Source organism: Paramisgurnus dabryanus, chromosome 4 (genome assembly GCF_030506205.2).
Source record: "Paramisgurnus dabryanus chromosome 4, PD_genome_1.1, whole genome shotgun sequence".
Lineage (NCBI taxonomy): Eukaryota > Metazoa > Chordata > Actinopteri > Cypriniformes > Cobitidae > Paramisgurnus > Paramisgurnus dabryanus.
Window position 1 is genome coordinate 12,423,344 of NC_133340.1, and position 14,268 is coordinate 12,437,611.

General features: G+C 37.6%; 1 protein-coding gene across 6 annotated transcripts in view; it reads left to right on the forward strand.

The window, feature by feature from the left end:
* The first annotated feature begins 9,808 nt into the window (after nucleotides 1–9,808).
* dclk2a (doublecortin-like kinase 2a) overlaps nucleotides 9,809–14,268 on the forward strand; it is a 51,977-nt gene continuing 47,517 nt past the window's right edge. For all 6 annotated transcript variants that reach the window (XR_010531610.2, XM_065265233.2, XM_065265235.2 and 3 more), the window contains exon 1: nucleotides 9,809–10,579. Coding sequence is in view for 5 of the 6 variants with exons in the window: in XM_065265233.2 (XP_065121305.1) it covers nucleotides 10,183–10,579 (397 nt within the window). In the remaining variant the exon portion in view is untranslated. The remainder of the gene's footprint in view (nucleotides 10,580–14,268) is intronic.

Below are 14,268 nucleotides of genomic sequence, written 5' to 3' on the forward strand. Positions count from 1 at the left end.
TAGAGTTATAACCATTTGAATATTGAATTTTTGAAGTGTTGGTGGCGCTATAGAGTTAATGCTAGAGACCCCATATTTGGTCACATAACTATTTAGGACCACCACTACAAGTGTGGCAAATTTTTTTCATTTTCCTATGTACGGTTCATAGGGCTGCCATTGACTCCCATTGGGGAAGAAGAAATATAATAATAATAATAATAATAATAATAATAATAAGAAAACCATCAATTGCAATAGTGGCCTGCCGCCCTGTGGGCTTGGCCCCTAATTTAAATGTTTATATTAAATATCCAGCTGTTATCCATTTTCCGGACTATAAGTCGCACTTTTTTATAGTTTGGCGGGTCCTGGGTAGGGTTGCACCAGTCGTTCATAAGTTCTTACTTAAACTGGGATGTCGATTTCAAACTAGGGGCTTATTAACTACTAGCTAGTTTATAACTAACTCTTTACTTTATTCGGTTGCACCATTTGTTCTTAAGGCAGAAGGTAGCTAGTAGGTCGTAAGCTCTCCGTACAGTAATGCGTTGTTGCAAAGAATGACGTCTATTTTTCTAAACCCAATTACAAGCCTTCTAATTGGTAAACAGAAAATAGTCTGAACAGCACGTTATTTCAAACTCATTCTTGACTGGCCTAAACTGAAAGTTAAAAAAGACGTTAAAGCATACGTTATCGAACTCAAAACATTACACTTTTAATTGAAAATATCTATTCCACACATGGAGGAGAAAATAAACAGGAAGAAAAATAAAATCTTATTTTAATTGATGAATATATACAAAACAAAATAGTTCTTGAAAACTCGTTGACGAACTTGCGGCTCTGCATAATCAATTACAAGCTCACGATGTGATCTAATCTGGCTGACATCTTATTTCGACTGTTTTTTATGGACAGAGTCTTCATAAATATTTAGTAACAACGTATTGTTATGTTTAAACTAAGTTTAATGGTGAAACGCAAAATGTATAGAGTCGGCTATATGCTGCTCCTGTATTTATGTAATTTAATTTAAGTGATACGGAATGACTTCGGGACGTTTTTGAACTTGATTTGGCTTATCATTTTATCTTAGCCTATTCAGCCTCCCAGGTATGTTCTATACTGTATGCTATTGTGTAAATAACTGTTTATGTTACTTTAACATGTACGGACACCTATTCAGCCTGCTGTTCTGTGCTATTGTTTAGTTGAATAACTTGCCTTTCCAGATTATCCAGAAATCCATCTTGGATTTTGTGAAATCGTTTTCTAAATAAACGCGACGTATAGTCCAGTGCGACTTATAGTCCGGTGCAACTTATATATGTTTTTTTTTCTTAAAAACGCATTTTTGACTGATACGACTTAAAGACCGTTTCATCAGGCACATGTGCGGTGACGCGATAAGCATCTGGTCAGAACTTTACTTCCGGTTTCTATTTGTTTAATGGTCTGACTAGTTGCTGAAACTGAACTCTTAAAATTTTTCTCTGCTTATAAACTCTTAAATATGGGTATTATTTTTGTTAAAAAAAATTTAAATGCTGAAATAATTGGATTTTTGTGAAGGAATTTTGTTAGAAATCAGATTCAGATTGATTATCAAAACATACACAGAGCTTAACATTAGTAAATATTTTATGCTTCAGTTTTTTTATAAATTGGGTAAGTCAACCATCTAGTGGATACTCGCGGTATTACAGAATAACATAAAACCTCATCAGGAACACGTTTTTTTATGCAAACGTTTTCTCTTAATTGATGAAATAACTTATCAATGGCGGGAAAAAAGTTAAACATCATTTGAATTGGGATGGCCTTTCTATCCTTCAGTTGCGCAGCTTAGACACAATCTCCAAATTGGAACACAGCTTTTCTGTTTTCTCTATAGATTTAAATAACAGATGTAACCATATGAACAATGAACAAAAGGAAATAGCAACCAATGGCAACCAATGGCCGCCCAGCTACGACTTAGGAAGTTGCTCAAATCCCTGTCTCGCCACAAAGTGCCACTCACATAGTTTAACATTAAATAACATTATATTTGTCCCAAATCATTAACGATTAACATTGGCTGCAAACATATATTTAGCATTTTGAAGTAGACGCTATCTGACCAAGCTCGTGCTATTTAATGTGCACTTCCGGTTTATGATACCTCCGAGTTGTCCTAGACGCGACTCGATGTGGCGCAACGCTGAGGTGCGCGGCCGGTGTCCGACCCCCTTAAGGCTCTCTATAGATTTAAAAAAAAAAAATTTACAAGAAGGTACAAAAAAGTGTCACTCGGGCGGTACCTTTAAAAACCTGTAGATGTGTGTGACCTTCTGCTCTGGTGGCAGCTTTTTCCAGTCACAGATATGTAAGTGTAAAGCTCAAGCAAGTGTGCTGCACAAGCCTTGAAAAGTGAAGCCAAAACATCTCGATCACGGTGGTGTGACGTCATGACAGCTGTGATATAAACATTCTGCGAGAACGAGGGTGGGGCCTTGATTTCGCAGCTTTACTTCCTGGTTATAACTGCACAGGACCGGTCCCGAAATCGCTACTGCGCAGACTCAAGACCCAAGACACTGGCGGCTTTACTTTTCACCAATGGAAGAGAGCGAACAGCGTCATACATCTTTTTTTACAGTCTATGGGCTCAAGTGTTTGGCTCACTAACTAATTCTAAAATGACCAGTAGGTGGCAGAATGATACAAGCGGTGAAGCAGTTACTGTCATGTTATCAGTAGAATATTGCACGGCTGGGAAGGGCTCTTAGCCAATCAGATTCGAAAACCAGAAAGAACTGTTGTATAATTAGCAATATTACTTAATGTGATTTGTTATTCTGTAACTAACCATTATCCACATCAGTTAAAGGCAAACCGAACGTTTTAAAATGCTTCTTTCCCAAACTGAACCAGAAGAAATGGAAATGAGCAACAGATGGATGACAAGAAACAGAAGACGAAAAGAAACGGGCGAAAGACACAACCGGAGATTTCAGAAGCAATAATTAATACTTTGCCAGAAGCTAAATCAGACACATTGAAGTGGTTTGCAATATTTCACACTCTATCCGCAGAAAGTGATGAAGTGGCCATACATGTTTCTCCCTACTTTGTAGCCGGTTTTTGTGCAAGGAGGTGATTGATCGTCACAGGCACCTCAAGGAAGGTTGGAGACCAACTGAGGAGATTGAGGTGCAGGTTTCCTAGCAACCAGAGGAACCATTGTCTTGGTGAGGCAGTAGAACATCTGAGTGAGAGTCTGTTTGGCACCAGCTCGTTTGAAATGCATCTCTCACACTGAATCAGCTGAAAATCTGGTCATGAATATGGGCACGCTATATGATACAGTATGACACTAAAGCTGAAGTTTTTTATCTCGTGTCACACTTTGCTACTGGAGCTTTCCAGAATGTACTGTATCGCTGCAGTGTAGCATATTACTAAGATTTTGCATTACAAATAAAGTCTTATATTTGAGTATGACTAATAAGTGACCAATAAGACTTGAATTTGCAGGTTTGTAAAATGGCCCTAAAAGTAATCTAGAGTGCAAATGTGCAAATGCAATGACATTGTGCCGAGGATAAATTGTCAATTCTAGCAATGCACACTTTAAATAAACCAAAAATATCCTGAAAATTAAAACCAGAAGACAACCAGAAGTTTTTTGTAAACAAAACACTGTTTATTTTCAAAATGTTTTTTTTTTTTTCATTTTTCTACATTTGAAGGCCCTTGCCCTTTATCTGCTCTTTTGCAACAGAAGATGCATGGACACATCATAACATTTTGGTAGGTTGGATGACAGATACATTAATAGCTGTTTGTTAATCATTGTGGCATTCTCACTTAAAAGTGTGATGCAATATGAATCATGTCAACTTTCCTCAAGTTACAGCACAAAGACTGAAAGATACTGTATTTGGTCAAGAATTGCGCAATCCCACAAAGGGCACTTGATATGCACTGTGAAACTAGCCGTCAATGAATTTGACTCATTTTGAAGCAATGCAAATGTGACCATGGCATGTGGGAAATAAAAGATAAAAGATGGTGTATTTGTCTTTTATTAATTACAGGGTAAGGGGGTAGTAAGGGCGTAGAAGTTATTAAAAGATAAAATAAACACGGAGCTAAACAATGGCAAAATAAATCAAACAGTCTTGAACCTGCAGTACAGCTTGCGAAGCATACAGGCTTTGTCTAAATACCCACACTTGCAGTGTTTTATCACCTTATCACTTTATTTACATGACGTATTTCCTGTAAATGGCCCAAGTATTCTAGTGGGCGGTAAGATCACAAGTGCGCATGTAGAATTGCTAACCTGACAGGACACACTTAGCAAGTGTAAAAATGTCAGTCCAGGTATCATCAACAATTTACAACAAAACATTTTTGTTTTTTATTTACTTTAATATCCAAATTATTTTGGACACTACTCTGAAATGAACATAGGTTGAACTTAGAGATTATTATCTACATTTATCTGAAACCTTCAGAAGCAAAATTCTTTGCACTTGTAAGAAACTCTTCATTTTGTGCATGCAGCTTTGTAAAATGTAATGTTTGTTCAGAAGTCCCTGAACAAACAACGCAATTTAAATAATTAATTAAATAAAAGCAGTTGCAAATGTTTTACAAAATACATAGGAACCCAGGGGCCTCATTTATAAAATGCTGCATAGAAACCATCCTACATTTGATCTTACGATCATTTATCAAAATTGTATACGACTGATTCTTTAAAGGACAAGTTCGGTATTTTACACTTAAAGCCCTGTTTTCAGATTGTTTATGGTGAAATAGAACGGTTTTGACTGAAATTTCAACATATGCAGCAGCCCCAAGAATTTTCGGGTGTTTGTGATTCACCTCCCACCTCTACAATGGGTTTATAGGTTCACTGGAACAATCATTTCTAAAATGCATTAATCTTTCGTTTACAAAGACGTGAAACTCACCAAGTTGTCTGGGGTGTTTACTGATATGCTCACACAAAAATCGCTGCAAAAGATGCTTTCCAACAGGTGTTTTAGCATTCGTTGTTAACTTGTGGACCTATTTTTCCAAACGCCTCACACACGTACATTCTTCCGCTTAGAGCTTGAATAATAGACACTCCAGCCCAGGTGGTGGCGATAATCCGCCTTTGCCCATTGCAAGAATAGAAACAAAGTTCCCGGCGCGGAGTAATACCGTACCTCACAGCAATACAAGTCAATGGAGTTGGCAAAAACTACGATAAAACCTGTTGGAATGCGTATTTTGCAGCGATTTTTGTGTGAGCATATCAGTGAACACCACTGACCACTTGGTGAGTTTCGTCTTTTTAAACGAAAGTTTAATGCATTTTAGGAATGATTGTTCCAGTGCACCTGTAGACCCATTGTGGAGGTGGGAGGTGAAAAGCAAACACCCGAAAATTTTCGGGGCAGCCGCACATGTCGAAATTTCCCAGGCCCACCCTTAGCTACATGACTGCTTTAAACAATGCCTAATTAATGTCATATATATTAAAAAGAGTGCTTGTCAATGTTTAAACCTTTTCCGAGCTGCAAGAATAGCTTATATGTCTAAAAACCTGCAGCAATCGGACAAGCAAAGTGCATACGTCTGCTCAGACCCTCACGTGGTGCTAAGCACTTTTCCATGTCAAAGCGAGTTTTTATAAATGAGTGCTTTGCCTTGGATTTTTGCACACACACACTTTACGATCAAATCTGTGCATATGCACGCTTTATAAATGAAGCCCCAGGTGAAAAAGAAGTACACTTCCATAGTGTACTTAAAGGTCCTATTTTTGCAGACTAATTGTGTACTTAAAGGTGATACCATTTTTCAAACTTTAGTTGGTGTGTAATGTTGCTGTTAGAGCATAAATAATACCTGCAAAATGATAAAGCTCAAAGTTCAATTTCAAGCGATATATTTTCCTTAACAGAATTCACCTTTTAAGGACAACAGAGAACGGCTGGTTTGGACTACAGCCCTCTACTTCCCAGGTAGATGATGACGTTGGCCCTGTCCCAAATGGAACACGTCGGACTTGTGGACTTCCTTAACCACACTTTGATGACATCATGTAGTGCAGACCTTAGGGACCGTTGACCCGAGTCCACGAGGGTGAACCAGAGTCGTATTTTGGGAGTGTCACACTGGAAATAGAAAGAGAAGTTGCCCATCAGTGTGAACTCCTCCCATCCGTCGCTCTGATTGGTCTGATTGCTCTTTCACAAGGATTCTGGATTGGTAAAGGGCGTGAAGCCTGCAGCAGTGCGGGCTTTGCTGAAGACCGCATCAAGGGTGCAAAGAGGGCGCTGATGAGCACACTTCAGAGCATAAAAATGACAGATGGGACACCCTACAGACTCGTAGACTTAGCGAGCCACAAGACCGAAAGTCCACATGAAGTCTGCAATTTGGGACAGGGCCTACAGGAAAAGGGTCAAAAAAGGGTATGACCATGTTGCACTTCCACAGAGATGAGGAAGAGTTGCATTAGTAGAGTGTTTTGGTCGCAATGCCATCGAGACACTGTTATTTTCATCCCGGAGTCAAATCCCCTTTGTGTGGCCTTTGCTGAGAAAAGCTTCCTCAATCTGGCGTAACCTTTCTTTACAATGTGTGCTTAGCTGCTGCCATCGAATCACAACACACTGTATTAGCTACACAATCAAAACTGGTTGCATATTTCTGAAGGAGGGACATCATAAAACAAGGAAGACATTAACTTGTGACAACAGGTTTAGAGATAAGCAAATTAAGGAAACATGAAAAAATGTTATACTGCGCACTGTAATATGTATTTATACAAAGCAATAGTTTATTTGACTCGTCCGTACACAGATGTTCGACACATGCGCATTGCAACTAATTTAAATATACCTCTGCCCTACTTTTTGCCTACATATGCATGTACACATATGTGCAACCTACGAGCACGCATAAAATGCAATATACTTTGGCCTTAATAATGTTAAAGATCAGGGTTGAGAAGGATCATATTTGAGAATAACATGTTTCAGAAACTGACACTAGTATGTGTTAAAAAAAGGTCCACAAATCTCTCAAATGTTTACAAAGTGTCTATTTGAGACATATTAATAACACAGATGATTTCTCACACAGTCTCACCTTCTTGTCTTACAAACATATTATTAATGCAAGCATGTTTTTATCTGTTTTAAAAACTACCATATGTGGCCCACCGCAGTTCTGCTGTTATTCTCAAAAGAGAGTTTTTAGTGTGATCATGGGCTGCCCAGTGACGCCGTCCTGATGTGTGTAACCTTGGATCACTTTTGGGCCAGATGAGACAGACGCTGCTTGGTAACAAATGGGCTAGATGGCAGATTGATGTCATATTTTACTCAGATATTTTACTTGCTTGGTGCCACAGTATGCCGTCAGCCAGAATGTTCATTTGTTATAAAGGGCACCCTGCTATACTGATGAGTTGTTTACACAAAACCAAGGCCATCATTATGAATGGCCATGAACATGTGTGTGCACATGTTTGGCTGTACTCACAATAATATATTGAAAAATGCCAAAAATGATTTTAACAGCTCGTAAATTATGATTTGCTTTTTATTTATTGATGTTAACAAGTAAGGTTTAGATGCAGGGTATACAGGTTATAATTTTATGTAAGCCATTGTGTCTTTGAATAGATCTCACTAATATAGCTTTATTGTCTATGTACTTTTTATGTGCATGTGGGTGCCCGTGTCTGCCCTTGCATTTTGCACTAGTTAATGCAAATAGCATTAAAACCGCTAAGATGATTTGACTTTATTAACTAATCTTACCTAATCATGAATGATTTTTTTAAAGATGCATATGTCAAATAAATGTACTGCTCCACAGATATAGTTGCAGACTCCCTCTGACGAATAACTGATGGCACATTGCGTATTAGAGCATCCCCATGTGGCAAAAAGTGAAATTGCAGGTCAGTCTATATTTATGTCCTTGTATAATAGAAACATGCATGCTAAAAAAAATAGTACACTAAAGACAAAACGTCAAATAAACAGAAAAATTAAGTTAAAGTTCATATTTTAGAGCAGGCATTCAGGAGGAAGGGATGCCAAATAAATACATGTTGAAGAATTAATTTTAAATAACCTGATGATGAACGACTATTCTGACATTATTTGTATGTTTCCATTATTATGTCTTATCTTATACATATAGGCATAAAAAGCACTCAGCATTTTTCTCTGGCTTAGCTTAACCCCCCCCCCCCTCTCTCTCTCTCTCTCTCTCTCTCTCTCTCTCTCTCTCTCTCTCTCTCTCTCTCTCTCTCTCCTCCTGGGTGCAGGCAGCCAACATCCCACTCCTAATAGAATGTGAATGATCTGGGTCATGGGAAATGCATTTCTTGAAATTAGCTATTTCTTGAACTATAAAAACTTTAAAATATAGCCAGACTTATAAGTACATGAAAATACACTTTTGTATGGAGTGATGTAAATTAAAATAAATTGAAATTGGTATTTTTTAAACAAAATCAGATTTATTTCGATCATCGTAAGTTCTTCAAAGCTTTTATGCACTTTGAGTAATTCTTTCAAGGATTACAAATTATAATTATTATTATATATATATATATATATATATATATATATATATATATATCCTTGTCCTATTCTGTATCATCCTGTGTATGCAGCATTTATCCACAAGATGGCAAACTCGGGCAAATCGTGTATTTTCAAACAGGTGCAATTGCCAGAAAGTGACTATTATGAAAATACATCATTTTATAAGGCAATTGCAAGCATTCGTTGAAATACACTGCATTAATCTTTCACTGATCTCTGACCTTTAACATTCACAATTCACAATAAGTTAAACCATGACGCACTTTTTCATTTTTTTTTTTTTATTTTGACAATTTAGTAAAATTGCTAATTTGAAGGCTTTAGTAAAATATTTAACACAATTTTATAATGCTAACAATATATGCTCAATTTACCCATAATGAAATGGCAGAATATTAAAATTTAAATTATTTATATAAAATTCAAATTTTGCTTTATACTTTAAAACTGAATAAATAACTAACTTTTGTTCTCCCAGTTGAATGGGTTTAGTTATTATGGAAAGCCAGACCTTAAGCTGGCCTTTTCCTGCAGAGAGAAAAATCTCCTGTCTCTTGCTCTCTTTGTGTTTTGTGGGAGGGTTTCTTCTCTCCAACTGTTACTGTCTTCAGGATTTCCTGTCTCCGGAGCTTTTCTTTCCAGTTTACATCCTTTTGTGGAGTTTTGATTCTTCCTTGAATTCACAAAAGAACCGCAATGTCAGTGTTTACCTCATGGCTTCTCAGTAGTTTCAAACAGAAACGTCAGATCATACAGTATATTTGTAGTGAAGGTGCTTGATTTTCAAGGCAAAATTAACATAATGTGCAAGAGCAATAATGTATGCACATGTGAAAAACATTTGTTGAAATATGAATTCTTAAGTAATGTTTCATGTTAATATAAACCTTGTGATACAGGCTTCAAGCATTAATAGAAATGGAGTTTGAAATAAACATAAAAGTAGAGATGAAGAAGTGAAGGCATGGCAACAGTTTATATGCCGACTCCTGTTTGTGACTGGCTGTATTAGATAGATTTTCATTTGGAACATTATGACTTGAAAATGCCCCTTTCCACATAAAAATTATAATTGTACTTTTTATAGTAGGCCTATGTTGTTCTCTAGTAATGAGCAAAACATAGGCTATCTGATGTTTTTAGGACCCAGAGGATGAGCAGATCTCTTTCCTCCTGTGGAGCTGATGTAGTTGTGTGTTGGTCTGATTTTGTGCCAGTTGAGGGATGAAAAGAGCAGCGTACGGTCACGCGTGTCCAGCATGCGCACACACAGCTCTGCGCGTCTCATCAGGATGATCGTGGCTCATCCGACGGATCTTTTCTGTCTCGAGAGAACAAATTTATCTTAATATTGCTGTTCTGGTACTCGTGGACTACTAGTAAATTCTCGTAACTTCGGCTATTTTAAGTCGTTATTCTTTAGATGTATAAAAACTTTAACGAGAGCTGCTTTAAAGAGAGCATACCGTTTGATGAAAGTCGAAGGAAGCAATACAACGGACGACAACTGATACGTTTAAAAAACAGAATAAGCTCTTGCATTTAAAGGTTTGACTTTGGCTTAGACTTTAGGGATACAAACATGTCTAACAGAAATATTGAGTGGGAGCATTTCGAGGAGCGCGAGAAAAGTCACCGGTCCTCGCGCGGCAGCGCAGGTACTCCCTCCGGCTCTCGTGGTAACGGGCCCGTGGCCAGTCCAGCTCACAGCGCGCACTGTAGCTTTTACCGCACGCGCACGCTCCAGTCGCTCACCACCGAGAAGAAAGCGAAGAAAGTTCGTTTCTATCGCAACGGCGACAGATACTTCAAGGGTTTGGTGTATGCGGTGTCCAGTGACAGATTCAGGTCACTGGACGCGCTGCTGATGGAGCTGACACGCTCCCTGTCCGACAATGTTAATTTACCACAGGGAGTCCGGTGCATCTACAGCATAGACGGGGCGAAGAAGATCATCAGCCTGGATGAGCTAACCGAAGGTGAGGGTTAACGTTGTACAGGTGATAACTCAAATGTCTGCAAAGATACAGCAGGAAATCTAAATGTTGTTTTCCAGAGATCATTGACTAACACTTTAATAATAACAGTACTATATCATTAATTCTATTAATTTGCAATATATTGACCCAAGTGATATTTTAAATAGCTTTTCTATATTGCCCCCCTACACACTCTGTACTTATATAAAGTCTGACCTTTCCAGCTCTCTTCAAAGAAGCTCTGTGAATTTAACAGTGATTTTTTTATGAGCCAACTCTTCCTCTATGAGTTGGTCTCCTTCTCAGATGTAAACTTTCAAATTTCAAATAAGTTCACTGACATCAGCAGTGTAACATACTGCACCTATGCACAATGCCCATTTTACTGTATACTTACTGTAACTGATGGATTATATTGAGGATTTAATTGGGCACTTTATAGGCTAGGTCACTTAAGGTCAGAGTATTATCCCCATTCTGACTCAACTGGCAAGCCCAACTCTAATACTCCTTCAAAATACTTAAAGAAGAATTTTACTTTATCAATAGCATGTCTCCCAAAATACAGTTTTATGGGCTAGGTCACTTAAGGTCAGAGTATTATCCCTATTCTGACTCAACTGGCAAGCCAAACTCCAGTAGTCCATCAAAATTGTAAAACAAGAATGTTACTTTATCAATAGCATGTCTCCCAAAATACAGTTTTTAATATAGATGACATAGTCCTAAAAATGATAACAAAATATAAAGTCTTCTTACTTTTATGTGGCATTTAACAACTGTTTTACAGATTTTAAAATATCTGTTGTATTTTAGGTCTTAATAATACATGTTGAAACTAAAAGCTCAAAATTTTTATTTTATTTCAATAAAGTGTTGGAAGTATTATAATAATGTGTTAATATAGTCACTTGATTCAAATTGTGGATTATTTTTTATGTGAGGACAGCTCCAGATGCTTTGGTTCAGAATGTGAGTTTGTGATGCAGAATGTGCCCATGAGTTTGCCATGTGATGCAACTGTCTATCCGCTTTGCATGTGAAGCGCCGAGCTCAGCATCTCTTTACACTGACTGGATTGGCTTAGTCCTCTTTTGTGTTTTAAAGACTTATAAACACACGACCAAAGCTATAAAAGCTATTGTTAAAGGAAAACAAAACACCACATTTTTTATATTAGTATGTACTATGGCGGAAGAGCATTTTAGCCCTGGGTATACTAGTGATGTCCGCATATGCACGCCGTCTGCATGACATCATTTTAATGATAAAAAATCATCATGTTTTATTTTGTGCCACCATACTACTATTCATGTAATCAAGTGTTTATAAGGAGTGACTTATGGTACATTGTGCTGGCCAGCTTAACGTAGTTGAATGATGGGTACATCGGGGTCCCATCTGGACATCTGATTGTTGGGGGCAGGTCATTGAGGGTTCATAACTCATGAGGTTGTGTCACACCTGGGTCCCACGTAAACTGTACCCATTCATTATAATATATATTTTCAGATGACTCTGTCTCCACACATACAAGGTGTCAAATAGCTGTCATTCCATTCTTATTTCAGGTCAGTTTGTTCAGCAGTATTAGTGACCCCATCTGGTGTCTATCTGATTAATTAGCCTTTTTTCAGCTTAATAAAGCCCAGAGCCTTGGGATCCCCCTGTCCCTCCCTCCTGTTTCTGAGGCAAACTGAGTGAAATTGAGATTTTATTATCTAGTGGCAATGAAATGACATTTATGTTTTGGATGGATGGCTGTGGTTCCAGCTCATTGGCACAGCCAAACATTGACGAGTTAATTTGATTGTCAGAAAGTGTTAAAATCTGGATTTTAAGACTTTTTGACTGTTTAAAGTGTTAAACATGTAATATAATAGACTAGTTTAAACAGTGCACATGCATCATAGCATTTATGCGTGTGATTATTTCACACTGCTTGTATACTCTCTTGTGAATAAGCAAATGTTTCATTCACACTAGGTGAGTCACCACTTCTCAGTTGCCTCTGATTCCCTTAGCAACTGCGATCAGAAATAGGCTACTCTATAATGTATTAGTGTATGAACTATTTAGAAAATTCAAGATAGTTTGCAAGGTATATTGTTTATGGGGGTTTTCTATTGTATTACATGACCTTACGGTTGCTCTCTATATCATGACCTCATTCAGGTTTTCAGTAATGCAGCACTTTGTCCACAAAAACTGGACTAGTTTGTGCATGCTAAGCAATTTTTCATTAAACATCGTTTTAGTCCATTTTATTTCCTCGCTATTGGCAGGAAAGAGCTTGCAGGAAAGAGATGCTTACAAAAAAAAACAACATCACCAAGAATGTAATGTTTTTTAATGATCTGCCAGCTAGACTGTCTATATTGTTAGGATTTTATGGTCTTCTTGGTTTGTATGGGGGTGGATCCTGGTCTGTCACATTGTTAATACCTATTTTCTTTAAAGCCCATCTTATGTTAATCTTGAGGACCTATAGAGTAGTATTACATCCCCCTTTATATCTCTGAAGATCCTTTATTTTTATCAGATTTACAAAAGACAAATCAGCTATATCAGATATATCTGCCGACAATATATTTGGCCGATATTTGCGCGATTTATGTGTATCGGCATCACCCTGTTGCTTGCAGTAATGCCTGTTATTTCTACTCGAAGAAATTAGCGTCCACGTCATTCTCGCTCTCACGTTAATAGACATGTGGGCATGCTTTTCCGTCGGAGGTGTCTCTAAAAGGAATATGGGGTCACTGATACATAACATGTACCCATGTTTGAAAAACTCTCCGAACCTTGTGGGAAAGACAAAGCGTAAGTTTGGCCCAGAAATACTCCGTCACTCGCTCAACTGCTTTTTTGTAACTTTGCTTATGTTTAGCATGACAATTACAACTCTTAAAGGAAATCTTTACTATGTTCTTACCTCAATTTAGACAAATTAATACATCTTTTTTTCAATGCGTGCACTTAATCTTTATACAACGCGTCTTGAATGTGTTAGCATTTAGCCTAGCCCCATTCATTCCTAAGCATCCAAACAGAATTTAGAAGCCACCAAACACTTCCATGCTTTCCCCATTTAAAGACTGTTACATGAGTAGTTACACGAGGTAGAAATAAAATCACAAACGTCGTGAGGGACACGTTGAAACTCAAACGTCGCTTGGAAAACTTATACGGTCTGAATATTGTTTTAAACGGTGTTAATAAGTCAGAATGCATAAAATAGCTTTAAACCCCCTTTAAGTTTTTTGGGTGTTTCGGTTTAATGGGATATGAATGTATCTTTCTGAAGCTCTGTTTCACTTTGCAGATCATAGTTTTGTTAGGAACACTGTTGGGTGTCAGATATGTAAGTGTTTCATAACACTATAATGACCCTATCAACCTTTACGTCGGGATAAGTTTACCCCACAATGCTTACATTGTCAATTTAGAGACTGATACCTCTGTCTCACTAATTGCTGAGTAAAGCAGCTCACCTGTGTCAACAAAAACATCATTCAGCTCTGAAGAAAGAGTCAATATTCTTGGTCTTTTGCATAGTCATGACAGTCTGTGGTCTGTGTCACAAATTTATTTTGATTGCCATTGTTAAAAATGTTCAATATTAATTTGTAGCAGTTATTAAGCGCAAAATCTTGCATTGTGCTAAATCACAGGAAGTCTTGTTTTTT